Source organism: Dermacentor andersoni, chromosome 3, assembly GCF_023375885.2.
Source record: "Dermacentor andersoni chromosome 3, qqDerAnde1_hic_scaffold, whole genome shotgun sequence".
In the NCBI taxonomy this organism is placed as follows: domain Eukaryota; kingdom Metazoa; phylum Arthropoda; class Arachnida; order Ixodida; family Ixodidae; genus Dermacentor; species Dermacentor andersoni.
In genome coordinates, this window is record NC_092816.1 from 175,915,852 (window position 1) to 175,940,869 (window position 25,018).

At 45.8% G+C, this 25,018-nt stretch overlaps 1 protein-coding gene across 1 annotated transcript in view; it reads right to left on the bottom strand.

Moving 5' to 3' along the window:
* Nucleotides 1-6,362, bottom strand: part of LOC140216802 (uncharacterized) — a 30,491-nt gene extending 24,129 nt beyond the window's left edge. The window contains exons 1-2 of the mRNA XM_072287359.1: nt 6,246-6,362; nt 5,791-6,142 (exon numbers count right to left, since the gene is read on the bottom strand). Of these exons, the coding sequence (XP_072143460.1) occupies nt 5,791-6,069 (279 nt within the window). The 5' untranslated portion in view covers nt 6,070-6,142; nt 6,246-6,362. The remainder of the gene's footprint in view (nt 1-5,790; nt 6,143-6,245) is intronic.
* Between the last annotated feature and the right edge of the window lie 18,656 nt (nt 6,363-25,018).

Sequence of the window (25,018 nt, forward strand, 5' to 3'; positions counted from 1 at the left end):
GCCTGTGATGTACCTTTATATAATCTGCATTGCATCATCTGCTTTTCCATCTCTCTTCGGTGCGTTCTACCGGCCGAAAGATAATTCTCTTGCCTTTGTTTCCGATCTTTGAAATAATTTTGCCTCTATCCGAGAGAAATATCCCAAAGCTACAATCAACCTTCTTGGCGACTTCAATTACCCTGACGCAGATTGGACCGACCTTACGCCACGCTGAAGTATTACTCGCGTTCTCATACCATTGACTATTTATTGACTTCTCACTCAAGTTGTTGACGAAGTCACACGTCAAGTGAACGCTTTAGATCTTATCGTCACATCTGCGCCCGATAAAGTAACCTCCTTACAGTACAGCACTTAGTTTAGTTACTTGCTTCTGTCTGCTGTACTCGGCATACCTGCCTGTTCGCGTAACAGTATACAAAAATATATTTTCAACTATACCACAACAAACTTTGATGCTAATAACCAGGGCCTCGAAACCTTTTTCAGTTACTTCCTTGGATCGTTCTCCTTTCAATCAGACATGGAAAGCTGGTCTCTTTTCCAGGAAAAACTAACTGATTTGGTTCAGACGCACATACCCCGTTTTTCGTTTAAAACGAACTTATCCAAACCATGGTTCCACAGATCGCTACGCGCAATGAAAAAAAAAAAACGGCTCTTGAAGACGGCAAAGCTCAGGGGCACGCCCCTGTCTTGGATGAAAGACCAGGCTGTATAAAAAGAGTACTGTCATGCTCTTCGCACCGCCAAACACAAATATGTGTCACGTTTCCTTCAATCCCTTATTAACCATAACCCTAGAAAGTTTCCGAAATCCATATCACCCACGAACACCGGAGTTGACATTTCACTGATGGATGGTGACGGGACAAACGTTAAAGCGGAGGACAGCGCTGCTTTATTCAATAATACTTTATGAAGACTTTTACTAAGAAAGGCTATTCCAGCATCCCATCTATGGAAAAAGTCGATTATACGTACCTGGATCCCACAGTCACAACTACTGCCAGAATTGCAGCATTGATTAACAACCTCAAAGTATCAACATGCGCAGGAATTGATGACATTAATACTAAAATCCTTAAATACATAGTCACAGTATCTAGTATCATACTAGCCCACATCTTTTAACAATCATTATCAACGAGTGGAATACCGCACGAATGGAGAGTCGGGAAAATAATACCGATATTAAAAACAGGCAAGGAACCTAATGTAAGTGATTATGATCCGATATCTTTAAAGAGTGTCCCATGCAAATTGCTTGAACATGTCATTGCTTCAAGCATCACCCAGCACCGACAAGCTAATAGTTTTTTTTTTACCCGAACCAATGAGGTTTTAGAAAAGGTCTTATGTGACACACAACACTTAGAATTTATCAATAATTTACTCATGCACACGGATAGTAGCCTAGACATCGACTGCCTACTCATCGACTTTTCTAAAGCTTTCGATCGCGTTCCACATTGTCGTTTGATGTCGAAATTTTCGTCCCTTAATTTAGATTCCTTAATTTTATCCTGGATGAAAAATTTTCTTTCTTTCCGTAAACAATACACACTTACTAATTCCTTCTCATCTGAGACGTCACCTCCGGCGTCCCCCAGGGTAGTGTTTTGGGTCCATTGTTATTCTTATTTTACAATAATGATCTGCCAGCGCGTATCTCCTCTAACATCAGACTTTTCCCTGACGATCGCGTGATCTACTGTGAAATCTGTTCTTCAGCTGATCATCTTGCTCTATACCGAGACCTGCATCTCGTGACTAATTGGTGCTCACGCTGGCAAATGTCTCTTAATATCAATAAACGTAAACTAATGACCTTCACGCACAAGAAATCAGCTTCAGCATCTAACTATACCTTTAATATCTCCCACGTAGCATGCACGTCTTACAAGTACCTTGGCGTGCATCTTTCACCCAAACTTTCTTGCACAACTGGCACAGATAAAATCACAGCACGGGCATCACGCACTCTCGGCTACCGTAAACGAAACCTGGACGGAGCTCCTACTTCGACCAAATCACTGGCATATCTAACATCCGTCTGCGCTCAACTTGAATACGCGTCATCAATTTGGTCGCCTCATCAAACCTATATAATGAACGCTCCGACACGTATACAAAATCGTGCCGTGTGTTTCATCGCCAACGACTACAGCCGTCATTGCAGTGTTACTTATATTGGATCTTCTCTGTCCTTATCCTCCTTAGAATCACGCAAAAAAGATTGCTCTCATCTGCTTGTTTCATATAATAACAAACCGCCAGCACCAAACCGCCTCCCTCTCTCCCAGCCGTTACGAACGTTTCGCCATTTGCGCAACAACCGCTTCCTGAAACGTATCTTTGGGCACTCAAACGCCTTCATCAGCGTTACTACTAGCAATTGAAATAGGCAAAAATCTGCCTGATAATGCTGTCCACATTCACGACCCTGCTAAGTTTCGTCACGAAGTAATCGCTATTTTTGCGTGACCTGTTGCTGTCATTAGTTTTATCTCAATTATGTACACGCTTCTCGCTAACTATTATATTTGGCAGTGTCAAGAGATGTACCCTTACATAACTTTTGCAATATTTGACGGTGTTAAATGATGCACCTCTACATTGTGTACGTCGCCGTTTATTTTGATAGCGCGAGTCGCGTTCCGGTAACTACTGTGTAGCCTCACCTCCTTTTATGTACCTTAGCATACTTCTCTTGTACTAGTTATGTCTTCTTTGTAATACTTCCACTTATGTAGATGTACATTGCATAATCCCGCCTCACACAATACTCCTGGTGGAGCCTATGACTTTTTTTGAATAAATAAATAAATAGACAAAAGACATCTTTAGGTTGTCCCGAATCTTGAAGGCGTTGTCTTTTTATATTCTTGAAATGTTTTATACTTGGTTACAGCAAGAGGAGCTCTGCGTTTCGGCGGTTAAGCTCTGCGCCACCAGGTGCATGCACCAAGCAAGCCGCTCATGTTAACGCTGAAGCCCCTTGATCACAGCGGTAGTAGCATGGAGGGGCTTTAGTTTACGGATCAGCCCAGCTGTCAAAACACCCAGCTCGTCTGCGGCCACCGGAATACCGTTGAAGCTCAGGCGCTGCAACAGAAACCACGCAACGCAGGCGACTGGTGCATCACTCGCTGGGGATGGATGACGGCTAGCGGAGAGGTTAGAGAAGCTTCGCGTGTTGGATCCAAAACTACAGCAAGTGGACGACACGACGTCACATCGTGACGCAGTGCCACTGAAGTGGAGCTTAGCCCAGATCACTCAGCAAACGAGTTGAAAAAAATCGTGGCTATGGAGGAGGATAACTTGTAGTTGTAGCTCTCTTGATACGCGACGCTTCACTTCAATTATGTCGCCAATTTTTTACTGTAGCTGTACCCTACGCGTGTACAAAATTTGTCCAAACCATTTCAGAGACTATATAAGGCTTCTGAAAACCAAGTATTTCCTGCTCTCACCTAATATGCACGGTAGGAAGGAAGCCACATATAAAGAATGGAGTCACACAAGGAGACACAAACTCTCCAATGCTATTCACTGCGTGCTTGGAAGAAAAATACAAGCTATTATACTGGGAAGGTATGGGAGTAAGGATCGACGGCAAATACCTCAGCAACCTTCAGTTTGCCGATGACATTGTTCTATTCAGCAACACTGTAGCCGAGTTACAACAAATTATTGAGAACCTTAACAGGGAGAGTGTAAGAGTGGGGTTGAAAATTACCATGCAGAAGACAAAGATAATGATGAATAAACGGGTAAGGGAACAAGAATTCGGGATCGCCAGTCAGCCTCTACAGTCTCTGAAGGAGTGCGTTTACCTAGGTCAACTAATCACAGAGAACCCTGACCACGAGAAGTAAATTCGCAGAGGAATAAAAATGCGTTAGATCGCATACTACAGACATCGTGAGCTCATATGAGACTGCAAGCTTACCGTTATCATTCAAATCGATGGTATACAATCAGTGCATTGTACCGGTGCTGGCATATGGAGCAGAGACTTGGAGGCTGACAAAAAAAATTTTGGACAAATTAAGGACTGGGCAAAGAGCGATGGAACAAAGAATGCTAGGCAGAACTTTAAGATGCAGAAAGAGAGCGCTGTGGATTAGAGAGCATTAGAGCGCCATTTTTTTCTCGTCATGTCAATTAGAATGTCGTCTATACCCGTATAGACGACATTCTAATTGACATGACGAGAAAAAAATGGCGCTGGGCAGGTCATGTACGTAGACTAGATAACCGCTGGACCTTTAGGGTGACAGAATGGGTATCAAGAGAACGGAAGCGCAGTGGAGGACGACAGAAGACTAGGGGGTGCGACGAAATTTGGAAATTCGCGGGTGCTAGTTGGAATCGGCTGGCGCACGACAGGGGTAAGTGGAGATCGCGAGGAAGCTTGGTCTTGCAGTGGACATAATGTAGGCTGATGATGATGATGATGATGTAGTTGAAATATTCAGCATATTTGTCATTCTGAACTCTCTAAGTATACAATAAAAAGCAGTCGGAATCATGATTCCATCATTTATAGTGTGGCAGAATAAAGAAAAAGAAACGCTGCAACTTGACGTGTTCTGAACGCTAATAGAATACGTAAGTACTGAAGTGATTGGTCTTGCGCTTGGCTTTTATATGCCGCATTTTTTTTTCAACATTTTGGTGAATGTTGATCTATTAAAAGGCCCTTCTCCAGGTCATGCCAATGTGAGCTTACAAGCGCAGTGCATGCAATGCGCGCTAACGATTGCGTCTGCTAAGTATTAGATTGCTACTCGCCGCGGATGGAGCTGAAATTACAAATCGAATGCATTTTGCCCTTCCGCTCGCGGGTGCCTTGAAATCACGTGTCACTATGAACAGCGTCAAGTGACTTCGAAAATTATTCTAGGTGACATCTGATATTTGCGTGATCTGTTGCTACCGTAGATGAATTAAAGATTAGAGAAATAATTAAACACACAAACCGAATGTCTACGTGTTTTTGTTTGCCTTCGCGCCACAGCAGGAGAGATGTAGTTCCGTTTCGTCTGCTTGTTCCAACATTTTGCAGTCGTGTGCGCAAGAAATCGAAACTATGTCATTTTCTACCATGTTCCAGCGCGCAATCATGTTTTGTTATCCGCTTGTGTCAGTCTGAGTTTGTGGAGCACTGACTTATACCGCTAGTCAGATGTTCTCGTGCACAGCGCACAAAGCCGCGCGCTGCGCGAAACGAGACAAAACGGAACAGCTTGTGCGCGGCACCGCCAGCGAAAGTGCACCCCTCAACAAAAAAGCGAGAGGAAAAAAAAATGAAGATGGCGCGCACCATGGCGCATGGGCCACCGTCGTCGATCTCCGGTATGGGAGAACGCCCGGAAGGAAGTTCACTTGCGGAGGCTAGACGGGTCAAGTGGACAGAGTGCCTATGTTGGCGATTATGCTTGTCTCCTGAAATCATAGGTTCGCGGCACTGAAATATTTCTATCTCCGCTATTACTGAACCAAGTTGAAAAATTCGTGCGCTAGAGGATGTTGCTGGAAGTTGTTACGTGCCTTAGAGGGCACCTAACAACTTCCAGCGCATAAGCGAAATTTTCTATATGTCCTGGTTACGGCCACTTTAAGTGTTCCGGTTCATTGCTGAGTAAGCAAAATAATGATGTTCGTGTTAATAAACAAGCGACCATGTATCTGGCCCTCTTATTAGAAAGACACAGTTCTGTCATGATATTTTGTGGCTTTATAGCTCAACTATATATCCTCGCGGCTCACATTTACCTTGTATTCGCAGTTTTCTAGCGCGACCCTCTTTTTCCAAGTGGTCCGACCCGTGAGCTCTCCCAAGTGGTCCATATAAGCATCGCAGATGAGCACCTCCTCTTCGCCGTAGTCAAACACGAGCAGCCAGTGCTTCTCCCAGGAGTTGCCGCACACCGACCGCGACGACGAGGCAAATAGTGAGAGGGTGTCGACAGCACCATTGATGGAGGCCCCCTGCTGAAGTGGCCTACTGCATAGATACACTTCGCACACGTCGGAATGCCGAAACCCCGACATGACCGTTACCGTCCCCTTCTTCGTCGTCCCCGCACTACTTCAGTGACCACTCGTTAGCGCAGCTGGCACGTACCTGCAGAAAGATGCAACCGAGAAGCTCCGGAGTGTTTTATGTGGCCGAAGCGACGGCGAACGTTACACTGAGTTCTAAAAACACGCATGCTGATCAAACACACCATGCTCAGCTGGCAAAGTGGTGCGGTCTGTCTAGATAACGTAGTAGCCGCGCTACCAAGGTCGATGCAAATAGGGCGCGAAGCTTCGGGCGAAAAGCGATTCCGAACTAATTGCCACCGACATCGGCAATGATGGTTGTGGGAGCAGCGATTGAAGCGCGGCTACGTTTGCAGGGAACGAACATTGCGAAAGAAGAAATACTTTTTAGATAAAGCGAGGCACAGTTAGATTCATTCAACGAAAATGATATTCCTAAGCCATTCTTTAATTGCGTGGCGAGTAACGAAAAGAAAACTGAATTTTATTTTGCCATTATCAATAAATACCTTTGTCCAGCGCGTATCGTGAGCGGCACCATGAGGCCGCTGTCGCCTGCAGAGCAATGCAGCTTTTGAAGTCTGCAGAAGGGCGCGCTTGTAAAGTTGACATGTTAGCATACGGCCCCCCCCCCCCCCCCCCCCCTGACACATTGTGCTGTTTTGCTTGTCGACGGTGGTCGAAATTAGATGACGTGGGTAGCTTTATCGTTTCTAAACCTATTCATTCAGAAGTGTTAGGACCGCCAGATAATTGCTTACCTTATTTTAGTGTGACTGCGCAGGCCAACTGGCTTGGTGTCCGACGATAGAACCAGCACTCTACATCTAAACCTTTCGTCGGCCTCCCAAGAAAGTGTGTTCTGTTTAGGGGTGCGATTTCGACACCCGTACGTCCGAACTTTTTCTGCATCGCTTTCCGCGCTGAATGCTCGAAACGCCCATCAATTCGAATTGCCGTATATTTAAATATACAGCTCTAATGGCAGGCTCCAAAACGAATTTCGCGTCTTTGATAACAAAATGATGTCACTTCTGTTTTTAACGGACATGGCCTCACAATGTTTTTTGCTTCCGCCAGAAGTGTTCCCTCATCATACAGATGGTGCTAAACCCAATGAACCGCCGATGAATCGTCATGTTTTGAACCTGCGGGCTTCTATGGAACCTTCGCTACCAGACATATTGACACCTGTACTTGTTTGTCTATATCTGGCGACGCAGCGGTGGCGTAGAGGTAGAACACCCGCCTCGCGTGCAAGAGGTCCGTGGTTCGAATCCCGGTGTCGCGCAATCTCCCGCCGGATCCGCGTGTTGATAAAATTGCATAAACAGGCCTGGAGTGTGGCCTGATCCCGGTGACAAGAACCGGCAACGCACTCCCTAACCAGATCAGGATTGGCCACCCTGGTGTGGTACTTGGCCACAACCTCCTGTATGAACAAAACAATCAAATCCCGGCCCCTCAGTCCCCAGCAGCTGCTACGCAGCTGACCACGGCGGCGGTCAGACCTGCAACGCAGCAGAGGGTGCTAAGAATCCCTGGCTCTGGACAGGCCGCCATTGGAATATCAACCTGGCAACATTTAACGCTATAAGGTTATCTAGTGAGGCGAGTCTAGCAGTGCTATTGGAGGAATTAGAGGGCAGTAAATGGGATATAATAGGGCTCAGTGAAGTTAGAAGGCCAAAAGAAGCATATACAGTGCTGAAAAGCGGGCACGTCCTGTGCTAACGGGGCTTAGCGGAGAGACTAGAACTAGGAGTCGGATTCCTGATTAATAAGAATATATCTGGTAACATACAGGAACTCTATAGCATTAACGAGAGGGTGGCAGGTCTTGTTAAACTTAACAAGAGGTAATTTGAATAATTGACATCCCACAGAATAAGAATAATGTGACATCTCACAAGTTACGCCGGAAGTAGTAAAGAAAGCCTTGGGAGCTATGCAAAGGGGAAGGCAGCTGGGCTGATCAGGTAACAGCAGATTTGTTGAACGATGGTGGGCAAAATCTTCTAGAAAAACTGTCCACCCTGAATACGCAATGCATCACGACCTCGAGAGTACCGGAATCTTGGAAGAACGCTAACATAATCCTAATCCATAAGAAAGGGGGCGCCGAAGATTTGAAAAATTATAGACCGATCAGCTTACTGTCAGTTGCCTACAAACTATTTACAAAGGTTATCGCAAATAGAATCAGGAACACCTTAGACTTCTGTCAAGCAAAGGACCAGGCAGGATTCCGTAAAGGCTACTCAACAATAGACCATATTCACACTATCAATCAGGTGATAGAGAAATGTGCGGAATATAACCAACCCGTATATATAGCTTTCATTGATTACGAGAAAGCGTTTGATTCTGTCGAAACCTCAGCAGTAGTCATGGAGGCACTACGGAATCAGGGTGTAGACGAGCCGCATGCAAAAATACTGAAAGATATCTATAGCGGCTCCACAGGCACCGTAGTTCTCCATAAAGAAAGCAACAAAAGCCGAATAAAGAAAGCCGTCAGGCAGGGAGATACGATCTCTCCAATGCTATTCACAGCGTGTTTACAGGAGGTATTCAAAGACCTGGATTGGGAAGAATTGGGGATAAAAGTTAATGGAGAATACCTTAGTAACTTGCGATTCGCTGATGATATTGCCTTGCTTAGTAACTCAGGGGACGCATTGCAATGCATGCTCACTGACCTGGAGAGGCAAAGCAGAAGAGTGGGTCTAAAAATTAATCTGCAGAAAACTAAAGTAATGTTTAACAGTCTCGGAAGAGAAGAGCTATTTACAATACATCTACTTAGGGTAGGTAGTGACGGCAGATCCGGATCATAAGACGGAAATAATCAGAAGAATAAGAATGGGCTGGGGTGCGTTCGGCAGGCATTCTCAGATCATGAACAGCAGGTTGCCATTATCCCTCAAGAGAAAAGTGTATAATAGCTGTGTCTTACCAGTATACTGACCTACGGGGCAGAAACCTGGAGGCTTACGAAAAGGGTTCTACTGAAATTGAGGACGACGCAACGAGCTATGGAAAGAAGAATGATGGGTGTAAAGTTAAGGGATAAGAAAAGAGCAGATTGGGTGAGGGAACAAACGCGAGTTAATGACATCGAAGTTGAAATCAAGAAAAAGAAATGGGCATGGGCAGGACATGTAATGAGGAGGGAAGATAACCGATGGTCATTAAGGGTTACGGACTGGATTCCAGGGGAAGGGAAGCGTACTGGGCGGCAGAAAGTTAGGTGGGCGGACGAGATTAAGAAATTTGTAGGGACGACATGGCCACAATTAGTACATGACCGGGGTTGTTGGAGAAGTATGGGAGAGACCTTTGCCCTGCAGTAGGCGTAACCAGCCTGATGATGATGATGATGATCAGGCGACACGTTTCACCGCCTAACAAATGTTATCGCACAGCAGCAGGACACGCCTGCATGTATCGGAAGTTTCTGGAATGTTATCGATGCTTCAATCCGCTGTCTGTGACCGAACCTCGTGTAATCTGATCGCATGTGTGCGCGACTCGAATGATGTAGAACTTTGCGGAAGGCACACGGGTCCGAGCGAATAGTCTGCAACATTCGACGACTGCTGTATAAAAGCTGTTACGTTTCGCCTACGACGCGCGGTATAGCCGGCGCGGATGCAACGGACGCCGGGGCTTCCTTCAAAGCGGCGGACATTTTGGCCCGTTCGGAGCTGCCGCAAAGCCTCCCCGCCAAGCGCGTCCAGGCGTGTTTCAGTGCCACGTGTCTTCGTGTGTGCGTGTGTGTGTGTGTGCCCACGCTTGTCAAAGCGCGGCAGCCGGGGAGAGGAGCTCCCCAAGTGTGAAGCGAGGAGGTCTGATCGGCGCCTGCTCGGCGGCTGAGTCACTACACTCGTCTCAACATGCCTCTCAGCTCGTCCGTGCTCCCCCGTCACGTGGTCTCTCCCGTGACCTTCCTTCTTGCCCGCGACGCCGAGAGTATAAGAGCAGCTGCCCCCGGGCGCCAGGAGAGAGGCTCCGATTTCTTCTGTTGAGTTACGTGCTCTCCCGTCTCTCCACTTCGGTCGACCTGAGCGCCCGCTCTTTTGCGATGTTAGAATAAACAAGTTGTTCTGTTACCAGTCGACTCATGCTTTGCCGGGACCTTCGGATGCTTCCAGTTGTGCCCCAGGCCGCCAGGCCAACGCTACCCTTGGGGCTTGCGACTCAGATTCTTACAAAGCCGACGCGCCTCACCCACTGATCAGATTTTCGACCATCGCTGACCGTGTTCGCCGCTGTCGTTGTGCTATAAGTGTAGCCTGTTTTGTGTACACAGGTTCGCCCAATAAAAGTTAGCGTTGCCCTTCGCAGTATTGCTACTGTGTTCTTCAACGTCACCACCACGTGACAATATTTACCTTGGCGCTACTATCAGCGGTTGCGTTGTCTCGCCTTACTAGTGCTACTATCACAAGCGGATCGTACATTTCTTCCGCTCCTTTCCTTCTCTTTTCTCATATTTAAACGCTCTACAGAAGGCTACAGAGGCTTAACTCGTGTTTTCTGCGTTTCCCATATAACAAGCCCATCTCTTCCTCTTGCATCAGTCATTAGTCATTCCTCTTACATCAGTCAGCTTCGAAAGTATCCAGAAGATTTAGCTGTTAGTACCCTAGTGACATTTCTGAAGCCTGAACAAAATACCTTGCAGAGGCATCAAGCGCTCTTTCTGCCGGAATGCGTGTAGAACGGGAACGCCGTAAAATAACCAAAACTTAGGCGAATTCGTGCAAATTTATCTTCAGACCAAAGCGTCAACAATGTAACAGCGTATAAGAGTAGACTAACACCGGAGCCGGTGTTTGCTTTTCCATGTCCGGCGCTTCCTGGCGCTTTGTCCTGATGAATAATGCGATATCGAGTTCAAACTTGCGGTAAACTACTGCCGTCGTGGTCAACTGAACCCTTGACTGTGAACCTCGTGAGCTACGTGTACTATCTTGACCTTTTGCAGCGTGGACACGGGAGCACGTACATCAGGTGCTATCAGCTCATTCTACGGCAGCACCGAGAAGTGTTGCGAATGCTCTGTACATGCAGTGTAAAGAAAATAGTACTTCGGACGTTATACGAAGGGGGGCGGTGGGGGCGAGGGCGTAACAGACGTGCCTCGTCTGCTAAGCTGCATCATAGATAAAGAAAAAGACTAAGAGCGGACACTCCGAGAAATCTGGCCGCAGGAACTGCGTCACGGCTACGTAACGAACTATTGCTCTCAGCAAACGCCAGAGGACGCAGGCGCAAAAAAAGAAAATGTTGTAATAAATTCTGCTCAATCGTTTTACAAAATAATAATTATACGCCCAAATTTGGCGTGTTTCTTATACATAAAAACAGCATTTATGGAAGACACCTTCCGTGCTTTTTGTTCTTCATTCGTGCTGCCATCAACACCAATCACCATTCGTCCATCGAGAAGAAATCAACGATTCGTGTACCAGCGGCGTTCCAGCGGGAAGGTTTGGTGAACGTCGGCTGCGGCGGTGTTTTCGTGTGTGAGACAGGTGAGTCACGTTTTCAAGCGAAGCTTGGAGTAACTGAATTGTGAGGGCGACGAGGTTCGCTAAATAAAAAAAAAACAGTTTGCGGCTCTATATGAGGCGACAAGACGAGAACAATGCGACAAGCATGCCCCCTCAAGAAACACGTAGCGAGAGGGCTGTACCATGTGCTTTCTTGCTACCCCCGCCGAGAACGGAATAATTTTTGTTCGTTGCGTTCCGTGAAAATGATCAAACAACGCGAAGCTGCCATCAACTTGGACCGGTTCACGGCTGTGCACTGCACTGCGACTCGCAGCTTGTCATACGCCATCGAGACGCTGCGTCTCGGTTTGCGAGGGTAATCCGTTCTTGCCCAGCGCTGTTCGCCATAACCACGGTATCGCCGCTCCATTGAAATAGTTTGTGTTAGCGGACTAAAAACGATCTGTTGGACAACGCTTAAGGTCGATATCAGGAATTGCACATTTCAGGAAAATTGCAGTTTCGAGAAAATTGAATTGCTAACCCGCGTTTACATGATCGCGTGACGCTTGACGGTCCTTTCGTTGGCCCGTCCTAGAGGCTGACGAACGCTGGAAAGAACATAAAAGACGCCATGCCGATTCAGACCGAAAACGGCGTTCCGGGGACGGGCGCTACCTAAATAAAAAAATCAGGACGTTAGGCACGCTGTAGCCAAGCTTTGCTTGCTCTTTTCCTATTTAGAGTAAGGGCTCCTGAATATTTTAATAATATTGCTTGCAAACAATGGCATGTGACATAAACAGCGAACGTAGCTTATTGCGTTTTGTATTGCAGTGAGGTGCGTATCTACGGCGCACGAAGGGACGGTGGTGTATAAATCCGTGCGGTTTGTTTATACAGAAAAGTAACGGTGGGGAAGTCTCCAATGACTACTGCATGTACTTATTGCGGCGGCCGTGTTGGGAAGCACTGCGCATTCTAGTAACTTTCGGTTCCTTACGATTTTTTTCGTGGCGGAATACAATGCACAACGTATTGTCGCGTAGGCGTGGCGTGGCGCGCATTTGAACAAAGGTATCGTATTTGGACGTTTCGAATTTATCTTTACTACGCTTATGTGAGCTGCTATTTTGCCTACCAATGTACCCCTTATACTGAGTATGTACAGGGGTGTCCAAAAGTTCACAGGCCGCGATGCCATGGGATTACATAGGATGGCGGCCTGGGAACTTTTAAACACCCCTGTACGATGTCTTAACACTGATCCTTGTAAGTCCGAGTTTTATGGGTCAGAGGTCAGAATGTGTCGGTGGTTTTATATTGTGCATCGCTTCGGTATTCATTCAAAGCGGTTTCCTTGTTCAGTTGTGACGTGTACATATGTGTTTGGTAATTAACGAAGCGTGCACTTATTGACATTTTGAGACCGTGCTGATGCCATGCCGTCTGGCGGTCCAAGCTACGGCAGCTACTGCTGTGTGTCGTGGTGCTTTAACAACGGCAGGACCCAGACGAAGCCTATCTTGCCTTGGAATAAAGACATTGCGAAAACGCTGTCTCTTTGATACGTGTGACCGCTTGCACCAAAACACGGAAGACAAGCGCGATGAACAAAGCCGTAGTGAAATATGATTACCTCTATCTCCATCTGTTATAGCTTAATCGAAATAAAAATTGCGTCACGACCTCAATTCACACCAAATATTGAACTCGACAAAATAGGGAATCGCTAAACCAAAATGACAAATAATAGCGTTGCCATTTGGATGATGAAAAGTGGTCTGAAATGACAAGCTTCCGCTACAGCCTAACATCGGTTACGCGGGGGTAAACCAAATTTCGCGCCAGCGAAACCCAATTAGGAAGTACAGACCAGTTGCTCTCACCAACCGCCAGGCGCGCTAAGATCGATTGCGCCGCTGCGGGTGTATGGGAGTGTCCACTCTTAACTTTTTTTTTCTTTCTCTATGGCTGCAGTGTTATACGGCCGCCCAAGGAAGCATTAACATCTGGAGAGTGAAAAACGTCTGAGAAGCGCATGGAGAAACAACAGTGAACTTAGGCACTAAATACTAGGCATGAGAATATGCCTGTGACAAGTGAGGAAAACTAACTACGGACGCAGACATAGTGCCTGCTTCAATTTACTGTGACAATTTAGAGGCGTCCGACTACAAACAAACGACATATCTTATTTTACGGTTGAGAAATTGCTCGAAAATGTGAACTACATTTCTCTTCCGCAAATCCAGCTTTTCTGGACACGAGGGGTTGTTTGCGTGAGTGCCACAACGTGGCGTACTGACCTTAAACATTTCAAACTTCCCGCGGTGACGCGGGATGGCGTCAAGAAAAGGAAAATAAAATGATTAAGAGCTATCCCTGCGCATTGAACTTTGCCACAATGCTTGTCCCGCCGGCGTTATCAGTGTTCTTGGTAAAGAGTAGCCGCTCGTCGCCTGGAAATGACTTGTCATCCTAAGAGCGTTTAGAAGCGACGAGCGATGATGAATTCTGGGCTTTTGATACGGTACTTCTTTATTTATTCTTATTTTTTATTTTTCATGCTACGGAATAAACAAGCTAGGCTAACCGTCAGAAGCACACCGTGGCAGCCTTTCTTCAGTCGGCACACATTGTTAACGTCCGAACATCGCACAGCGTCTACGAGAGAGGCCGTCGTGGACGGCTTTTGATTGTGACTTAACGATTTCGTTAAGGTGCCCCCAATTGTTTTGCTAGTGACTTTGCTATCCGCACTCAAGGGCTACCGCCACAGCTGCAAATCGAGATGTGCTTAAGTATTAAGACATATACAAGGAGTTTTGCAACTTGACGCAAAAGTAACAACACAAGAATTGAGCAAACTGTCTCTTTGTCGTCGTCTGTAAGCATGCAATGGCCGAAGCTGCTCGCAATATTACGTCACGTTTACTGGCCACCAGGCCAGGTACACCCTTGGGTATGACATATACAGTACTTGCAGTTAGTTTTCAACGTAGTCTCCTATGACACTTATCCACGTGCCTGAAGGAAGACCGCTATTTAAAATTATTGTGCAGTAATATGTATGGGATTTGTATGCTCTCCATATTGTCTACCATGTTGCCGTTCCTCCTTTATAATATAGCCACAATGTAGACTAGCATTTATCGAACGCCATAAAGGCTACCGACATACTCAAAGACCTCGCGCACAGCTCCTGACAATTACTTGTATTCAAGAGTTGTGCGACTGCCAAGGACATCCTCAACGAATGTTACATAACATTATGGGATTTTACATGCAAAAACAATGATTTCATTATGAGGCACGCCGTAGTGGGGGATTCGGGAATAATTTAGACCACTTGGGGTTCTTTAACATGCGCCTAACCCTAAGTACACGGGTGTTTTCGGATTTCACACCCATTGAAATATGGCTGCCGTGGCTGGGATTCGATCCCGAGACCTCGTGATTAACAGCCAAACCCAATAAAAACTACGCAACTACGGAGGGGAAGGAACGTTAGCAGTACGAGGAAGGTGACAGTCGACACGTGTGACAATTTGATCTCATCCTCACTGCACTAGAATCTGTACCATCCATCGAAGAATGACACCGTAGGATGCACTATATATAATGTGATGGAGTCCGCGTCCAATATTTCAGACCCGAATCACCCTGTAACTGACGACCAGGCATCTCGTTTATAAGTGCTCTCGCCTGAGAGTTGTCGGGCGCTGGCGTCGGCCACAGGACCTACTTGACCTCTTTTCTACACTTGCCGCCATTCTCACGTTATTTTGCACCATCGTGTTTCACCTGAACCGCTTCAACAGCCCATTTATTTTTGCCAAGATTTGGCCACCCTGTCAACGTAATGGCTTCTTATTTTTAGGTCATCTTTTATATTTAGGCTAATGCTGTCCTGAGATTTGCAGCGGTTTCACCTTTACCAATATGCCCGCATTTTTGTCGGCTTCTCTTCATATTTTGGAGGATTTTTAATAGACGTTGAAACCATTTCATGGCCCCCTGACCACGCTGCTCAAAAAGTCCTTTTATTTCACTGAGGTCTTGTGCAAGCTACCGCCTTGTTGCCGTTCATCAACCACCGGGTTTCCCTGTCACTTGTATTTCATTTTGAGGACTACAATCCCACGGAAGCTGGCAACGATATAATGTGCATGGCATTAAAGCCGTTTAAATCAATTCTACCGTGGAGACGACAGCCGCTTGTGGTCACTGGGAATGCAAATATTCCACTAATGAGCGCCATTCTTAAGCATATAAATTGATAGTCTAGAAAATTTGGCCGATCTCACGTATGTGCGAATTGATGTAAACGAAGCTTTCTGTGTTCTTTGTTGTCATTGTCGTACGTAATCTCCACACATTAGTCAGGCACCCTCTAATGAAGTGCTCTCAATGTTTGCCTGAGTACGCTCGCCGTTGTGATGCAAATAAATGTAACTTCAACCAATTCTCTCAGTAATAAATGCTGAATGAAACGCTGACGTCATCCTGAACAAGATCATCAAGCGCCGTAGTGCTGGATCTTATGATGCCCCTATTGGCAAGGTTATTTTCGTGCATTTTTGTGTTTTATTTTGGGGGGGGGGGGGATGTGCTCTTGTACCGTAGAAACGTCTCTGGGACATCTCTAATGCTGTCATTTTTATTCACAAGCACCCAATGAAAACAGTCATCGCTGCAACTCAAGATGTCCTGGTGGCAGGCCACCATGGCGTGTCGTGCAAGTAAGACCACGCTAATTCATTTGGGTTGGCGTATACTATTTTATGCATCATACTTGGCCACATTCAGTTTTCAAACTGTGCCAGAGCTCGAAAAGGCCGGCCAACTCACTACGTCCCTTTCCTCTGTTTACTTCAGCAAAGTGTGCATCTCTCGCTGTGGTTACCAAATAGTGCCCACCGGTATGCTATTACTCAAGCCTTTCTGGCGACCTGAGCAACTGAAGTCGCAAGTTTTCTTCAATGGCGTCGACGTTCAATATGGCTATCCTCAAGTAATTTTCGCGGACTTCATTCACCGCCTTCTCTCCAGTGTCATCTCTTACACTACTCGCTCCTGTTAGACACAACACAAACACGCAACGACCTTAATGATGTATCAGTTACACGCTAGCAGACATGCTGTCCGTGTACCTTTCCGCTGAGCACCGGGATTGGAGCGTGGTCCAGTCTATGGGGACATTATCGGTCTACAGCCTCGCTCAATAACACTGCTCGTTGCTCACCATTTTTTTTTGTCGACAGCAGCATACTGTATTTCCTCTGACTATACTTTCGGCTTTAGGTGTGACATTGCACGCACGCTTATTCTGTTACGTAGACGGCGAACGTTGTCGTCAGGCTGCTGCCTCATTCTGAGCGTCGCCCTCACCAGAGAGCACAGAAAGTTGTTTTCACAAACAAACCACCGGGATCTATTTGGGACCTGGGCGCGCTAACCATTACGCTACTACCTCCCTCCACAATTTTCTGTTTATCTGCCTTCCCGCTATTCATTTTCGTCGCAGACGCAGGCAGAACGTACGCAGAAACGAGAAAAAAATTAAGATTGCTTGAGCGGCCAGCAGACACATGACCTTAACTTTGGCAGGTTACTCTCATGAGAGCGCATGTGTTTGCGGCTAAGTGCAGATCGTGGGTCGCCTTAGCTTTATTGTAAATTTGCTTTCACCGACTCTTTTCGGATAAAACTGAAACGCTGGACAAAAATGAGACCTACCGTTGGATTTTTTTCTTGTTTTCTAAGTTAAAAGCAAATACACTCATTCGCACAAACAGTGATTTATTTTTAGACATGGCATAAGGATGATATATTTCGAGGCTATGTCGCTGCCAATACGGGCGAGCACCACGTATCGACGAAAGGGCATCACAATGCCGATGCATGCGGCAGGTTACTGAATGATGAAAACAGGAAACGCGACTGTATTTCAGTTCACGCAACTTATTAGACACAGAACACCAGGCGCCCAATACCATGCCATTTTTTTGACATCTGGGACACACAACGGCGGACTGATATACTTCTTGAAGGGGTTTAATATTATTTTTCCTTGCAGAACCGCCAGCACAGGGAGCGCCGCGCCGTATACCGCGGTGACGTACTCGAGCCGCCCTCCGTTTCCTTTAACAATATGGCCGCCGCCGGCTTCACGCGCTCCCGTAGGCGGGGAATTGGACTGTCACTCCAGAACTTTAAATATATAACCTCTTTGCATAGAAACGACAGCATGATTGCTAATATGTCATCGGCTTGGATATCTTTGGCACGAGGCCCAAGACAGCACCCTGTCTTCTAACGCGTTCTTATGTTTGCGCTCGCGTCTCTGTCTTGAAAGGACGCACACTGTAACATGCTGTAATGGTGCGTGTGTTGAGCGTATGTAAGGCGAGAAACGCTGTTCTAAAATGTCTGTTCTCTAACCTGTGCAGCAAACCCATGTTTATATTATTCCCGCAAAAGCAAGAGTCCCGAGTATAGCAAGCGTAACCGCAAGTGTCAAGTTATAGTCGTAACACGAAGCGACAGCGTAGTTATAATCAACGACCCTGCCAGTAAGGAATGAGCGGTGAGGCATGGCTGATGAATAAGTAATTTTCAAGATTGATTTTCAGCAAACGTTTGTTACCAAGAACGGATGCGAGGCGGTGACTCCAATCATTTACTCGCCACATCACACACCTACACTGGAATTCAACTGGTTGTACCAACTCTCCCTTATATTCTCTCGACCCTAAACTGCGACTTCGCCTGCCACCTGGGCTCCAGCTTTCCCTCTCTTTGTGCCTCGCTTCTTTCCCAATGTGCCGAGGCGTGCTTTCACTGATGCTTTGTGCTCCTTTTCTTAATAAATGGAGGCATTCATTCATTCCTAAGTTGCTGCAGAAAATAGCGTGTCTTCATCTCCATAACTACCCTGTCTCTCACCTGGACTCTCTCATCGCAAGACAATGCTGCTGTGTTGCAAATGGCTGGACGTCACATATGCAAGTTTCTAGGAATCGCCAGCAGCGCGGCGTGCTGTTTTCGGTGGGTGTCGAGAAAGTATATAAAGCGCCTTCTCTGCCACATACACACTTAGCGCTCTGCTCCCTGAGCTGCTATTAGCCGCTAGCACGCAGTACGAAATGAAAGAAACCTATCTGGACTGGTCGGGAGCAGCTCATTTCCGATTCGTGATGCGTCAATTCAAAATATATATTTCTTATCTAAGCGTAGATGACAGCGATTTAGGTGATGTGAGTTAGGGTAGCTGGTTGGTTGGGACTTACGACGCTCCTCATGCAGCACTTTCGTCTTACGCCTGTTTTCGAACGGGAATAAAAAGCAGGAGGGTAACACGCCTTCCTGAAATGAAACATTCGGAATAACTCTTTGTTTGACGGTTGGACATATGTCAAGGGCCCCCGATATGAACCACCTGCAAGTCGGTGTCAGCTTGCAAAGGAGAATTCAGATGAAACGTTGTCAAGCGGATAGGCTTTAATTATTATAAGGATATCTTTATTGAAATTTCTTAACATGAGGTGAAAGCCGACTAATAAGCATTTAAATTTTCTGTGTCATGAAGACCTCATGTTAATATAAGGTTGCTATCTTTTACAGCCTCCTAAATTAAAAGTGAGCTATGAATAACAAATTGTTGCGGTAAATGTGTAAACGCTGACGCCAAAAAGACACCTAGTCCATTTCCCAGTATTCATTCAATGAAGATGGAGAACGTCTATACTCTCACCCGTTGTAGTGATGTGAAGAACAAAACACTTCCGAAAGAGAGAGTCGAGAATATAACACAATATAAAAGGTGAGCTTGCGCTGGAAAACACTCAAAGCACAACGATGGCGGCGTACATAGTAGTGCTTCCTCTGTATCTGATCTACAGATCAAGACGTCGGTTTATCATAGTGGAATGCCCGTACGTTGCAGCGCAATCTCGGGTCCTCAAATGTGACGGAGAATGTGCGCCAGTATTCGCTTAAAGCGCGCAATCTGATAAGATAGCGCTCTTTGCCAATTGAATCCGTGACAACATACTGGATATTAGAAACACATGGAGGTGCGTCTTGAGCTAACCTATGACTTTGGAACAGTGATTAGACGCTTAAAAAAGCTCCTCACCCCCTCCCCCCTCCCCCCAAAAGAGGAGAGAATACAGTTGCTTTTTATATTAGCTGGGACATAGTGCTCGTGGTAAAAAGGGCCCCCAAGGAGTGCCCAGCTGCGCCGACATACAGAAAATTCAAGAGCTAAACACTTTCCAATTGCTGGTATTTATCAAACCAGCATGTCGTGGTTCAATGTAGCCCTGTAGTCCAAGGGCCAGTTCCACCACGGTTACTGTGTCGGAGCTCATATTTCATGTCAGCATTAATTGTCACAAAATCAAAGCATTTTTTCTTTAGATCTTAACATTAGACAGCCAAAATACATGCAGCGAAACCGTCATCTTAATACTTCAGTACTTATCGTTCTAACGTACATGTCCGCCCTCATCCATATATTACAAACTACTGAAAATGTTTCCAATGCTTTCTCCCAGGCAGCTGTTATTATTCCTGATGATGGCACGAAACCAAGCCTGATGCCACCAGCGCTCCGAAATCTAAACAGGAGCGTGGACAATGTTCTCGCACAACCTGTGTGATGTACCGTAGCGCTTAGAATAGTCCATTGTGAAGACAGAAGTGCATATGGCTGGGCACATGTGCTTAAGAGGAAGCTTTAGCTCGGATGCTCCTATCTGAATACATGTGAAATCAGAATTCGTTTTTCTCATCAACCACCGCGCCAAATTTGATGAGGTCTGTTGTATTTAAAAGAAAGACTTAAGATCTAGTGACTGTTTATTTCAAATTTTTGATTGAGGCCGCCAATTCTTTATTAAAAATTAGCAATTTAGAATTTTCAGAAAACGCGGCTATCAATTTACAACTCCGTAACTCAGCAATGAAACACGATATTACAATTGTGCGAATTGCATCTAGTAGTAGATCTAAAGCGGACAAAATTGATATGTTACATATGAATCTAAAGAAATTCAATAATTTGGAAATACAGATCTTGCAGAACCCTCATACGCAACGTAACAAATTCGCGTAAGATATAAATTGACATAGAGAACTTCTCCGCTTTGAATGATCTAATGGATGCTGCTTGCAGAACCGCGATATCTGTTCTTGATGCCGAGCGATTATTTAATAAACTTCGTTCGCCTATTATTTCCGAAATTTCGAATGTTTAAAAAGAAATTTCACAAAATTCACACCCTAAATCAACATTCCGCTTCGAACTGTCGCTAGAATTGAACTTATTTACTCTCTCAAATGCAACAAATTTCATTATAATTGGTCCAGGGTTAATCTCGGTAAAACGTTTTTGCGTTTTACATGTATATGAATAGGCCGCGTCGAAGTTGGGCCCGAGCTAAAGCTTCCTCTTAAGCTCATGAAGTTGATTTGCGCCAAGATAACCTGTCCATACTTCCATACTTACTTTATAAGAAGCCTACCGCACCACCGATATGCCGGCTGCTTCGAACTGCACCAAACAAAACTATTAAACCAATACAAGCAATGGTCACATCATTTTATGATGCGAATGTTCAGATTTGTAACCTTTGGATGCGGAGTAAGTTGAGAATTTGTGTACATAATTAACAAAGCTACGTTAAGTAAATTTTCAGTAATTGATCTTACATGGCTAAAGAAAATGAGCAGCTTGGAGCCCGTCCTCGAGATTATGCAGCCAAGCGAAGAAATTTCTATTAAACATGCTTCTGTAAGAGGCATGCGAACAAAAATTTTCTTAGTAAACCTCTTGGAAGGCGTAACTGACGCAGAAAAAGAGCATACGTAAATTCACCGAACAGCACTTCAAGACGGGACACAAAGGAGGAACCACACACAAACTGCGCCAACAACTTGTAGCGCTGTTCTTTCTGTGACAATGAAGGAACTAGCCCGTCAGTCCTTACTTGCATACCTGTAAAGTCAACCTGACCACACCTAGCCTTTTGTGATGCTGTCATCAATAGTATGGCCCCGTGAGCATGTTCTTTGTTGCCGGCCAGTCCGCTTTCGATTTTTATTCACGCTGTTGTTTCCTAGACAAGCAGTTTAAATTTTTATTGTCAATATACCAGCGAACGTGTGCCGCCGAAAGCTTGCTTGGTCGCAGAAGCGATGCATGACGCAATGACCGTGCAGATATAGCGCGTCACTGGCATCAAGACAATGCGCTGCCGCCCAGGAAAGGAAGATAACAAAAGTGAACAGCTTGGTAGCTGCTCACGGAGCCGTGCCAATGGTCACGGTGCCATCGTGACGAAATCTGGGGCGACAGTATTGACGGCTGAGGCATTTATGTTCTTTATTTCTTTTTTTTATGTAGCGAAGCCGTTAAGGGGAAGTTTCAACTCGGGCCCAACTCCGGCGCGGCCTATTCAAATAGATGTAAAACCCCGATACGCTTTTCTCAGATAACCCTTGGACCAATTTTACTGAAATTTGCTGCATTCTAGAGAGAAAGGTAAATTCTAGTCACTTATGGAACCGGACTTTCCATTTAGGGCCTGAATGCTGTTAGAAGCATTTCAGAGATTCGAAAGTGCGAAAAAGATAGAAGCGTGAAGTTTACAAATTAATAGCTCCGCAGCAAAAAGAGATATCACGGTTCTGTAAGCGGCAACCATTAGATCGTTCAAAGAGCACAAATTCGATATGTCGATTTATATCTTACGTGAATTTGTTACGTTGTGTACAAGGGTTCTGCAAAAGCTGTATTTCCATATTACTAATTTTGTTTTGAGATTCATGTGCAATATATTAATTTTGTCCGCTTTAGATGTGCTGTAACATGCAATGCACAGAATCGTGATATCATTTTTCATTGCCGAAAGACAGAGTTGTAAACTTGATGGTTTCATTTTCTGAAAATTTGCGATTCTTGCCAATTTTCAATAAACAAATGACCTAAATAAAAAATTCGAAACCAACAGTCACTAGATTTTACGTTTTTATTTAAAGTGTAACAAACCTTGTCAAATTTGGTTAAAGGGGTTAGCCACTCCCCATACGTGGACCGATCCCGAAGATAGCGCAAAACCGACCCGACCCGCGGCGGAGGTGAAGCAGACGTTAAGCGCTCCCCATACGTGGGCCGATCCGGAAGATAGTGAAATACTAACCCGACCCGCGGCGGCGATGGAGCAGGCGTTAAGCACTCCAAATTCGTGGACGGATCCCGAAGATAGTGCAAAATCGACCCAACCTGCGGCGGCGGTGAAGCGGGCGTAAAGCGCTCCCCATACGTGGGCTGATCCGGAAGATAGTGAAATTCCGACCCGACCTGACCCGCGGCGGCGGTGAAGCAGGTGTTAAGTGCTCCCCATACGGGGCCGATCAGGAAGATAGTGAAATACCGACCCGTCCCACCGTGAATCAGGCGTTAAGCACTCCCCATACGTGGGCCGATCTCTAAGATAGTGCAATAGTGGGCCGACCCGCGGCGGAAGTGCAGTTCGCCATTAAGGGGCCCACATACACAGCTTTGCTGGTCATCCTTCATAGAGTGGAAGAGCACTGAGATTTTTTCTTATGCGCGTTTGTCCTGCATGCGTCTGCGATGAAAACAAGAAGCAGGTATGCATGGAAAATCTAAGGTAGCGGCGGCAGGTGGTAGCGCAGAAGTTAGCATGCCCAGCCCCTGCACGTACTTATATCTGCATTGACATGGATTCGTGGTAGTGGTAGCGACCAAAGCTCTCCTTTTTCTGTGCATTATAGCGATTGTGAAACTAAGGATGTGGTTAGCATGCCCAGCCACCGAATGCAAATTGCAGCAGTTACGAGTGGTGGAATCTCGCTGCGGCTGATTGTGAAGAAAGCTTCCTTTCTGCGTCCGCTCTCGCGATGGTGAAGTTAAAAATGAGGAGGAGGCCTGACGGACACAGCGTTGGCCGTCACCATAACATAATGGATGGACGACCTGCGGAAAGGGCAAGGCACACCAAGTTTTTAGCACTTCACTTGTCCTACAGTAAAGCGCTACAATGGCTAGTATGCCCTTATGGGTAGAGTCAACCGAACTGCTTCTCACTGCTAAGACAGGACTGCTACTAAGAAAATGCTCCATTCGCAGACACCTCGCTACACTGAAATCAGCAAAACAATATCAGTTTATAAAAGTGCATGTGCCAATTATCTGGTGTCCTTCTTGTTTGTGTGGAGGGCAAAAAGGTACTGGCCATGAAACGGTAGTATTGACGTTTTAGCTGCAGTTGCACACAAAGAAAATTCGTTGAAGTGATCGGACAGCGATCTACCAGCCGAGAAGACCAACCCACAAATCTAAAAGAATCGGTGGTTTCAGATCTTCCAATGTAGTTTGCGCTTAGCTACCAACTGTAATATTTTTCTTTCTGTGCTCTTATGAAGAGGAAAACTCCAGATTACTACAATATCAACAACAGTACACAAAATAGACTGGCTTTGAAGCTGTGACCACGCACTGCACTTTTGTACATTTAGCCCATGTAGTATTGGGGCAACACGTTTGAGCAACATGATTAGGTTTTCGTCCAAAGCACTGTGACAGGCGGGAAGAAATCGTTGTCATGCCCGGTCGAAAAAATACCATCTGAAATCTTATGTACTTCACAACACGATATCCAGCAAGGTTCCTATCCAGATTATTGACGAAATTGTGCACTGAGAGCGTGTCGACTAGCGTGGGATTGAAAGTTGAATTATGATCATTGTAAGATATTGTTGCGTCTAGCACGAGCGAGTAGTGTTACCGATGACATTAGGGTGAAAATGGTCAGCTCGGTCTCCGATAAGTTCGTGTGGATCTCCACATCGAACGTCGCAGCCGTCACGATGAGAGCACTCCTGTGACATTATTAGCCCAGTGGGCTGGGAAGGCTCGAGTGGTAGCTCACCTTGAGCGGTATTGGCTAAGAATTATTAATATACGTACTTTGCGATGATGAAAAGGATGGAGAAGCAGCACTGGTGTTGTCTAACTATTAGTAAACAGGCCCCCAGATTTCAATTAGCCTACCCCGATACATTAATTAGGCACACCCTCCAATTTAAATTAGCCTACCCCCAAATTTAAAGTCTGCCACGCCCGATTTTCATTTGGCCCAGCCTTAAACTTGGCCCAATCCCAAATTTAATTTTGGCCACCCCTCATTTTGAAGTTGGTCCACCCACAAATTTCAATAAATCGCCCCCAAATTTCGAGTCGACACACCCCAAAATTTACTTTGCCCCCCCCCCCCCATGTCGCCCCCAAATTCAGATTGGCCGACCCCGAGATTGCCCCCACATTTAGGCAGGGCCAACTTCATATCATTCCCAAATACAGATTGGCCCACCTCCACAAACCACCAAACTTAGATTGGCTCACTCCAATACCACCT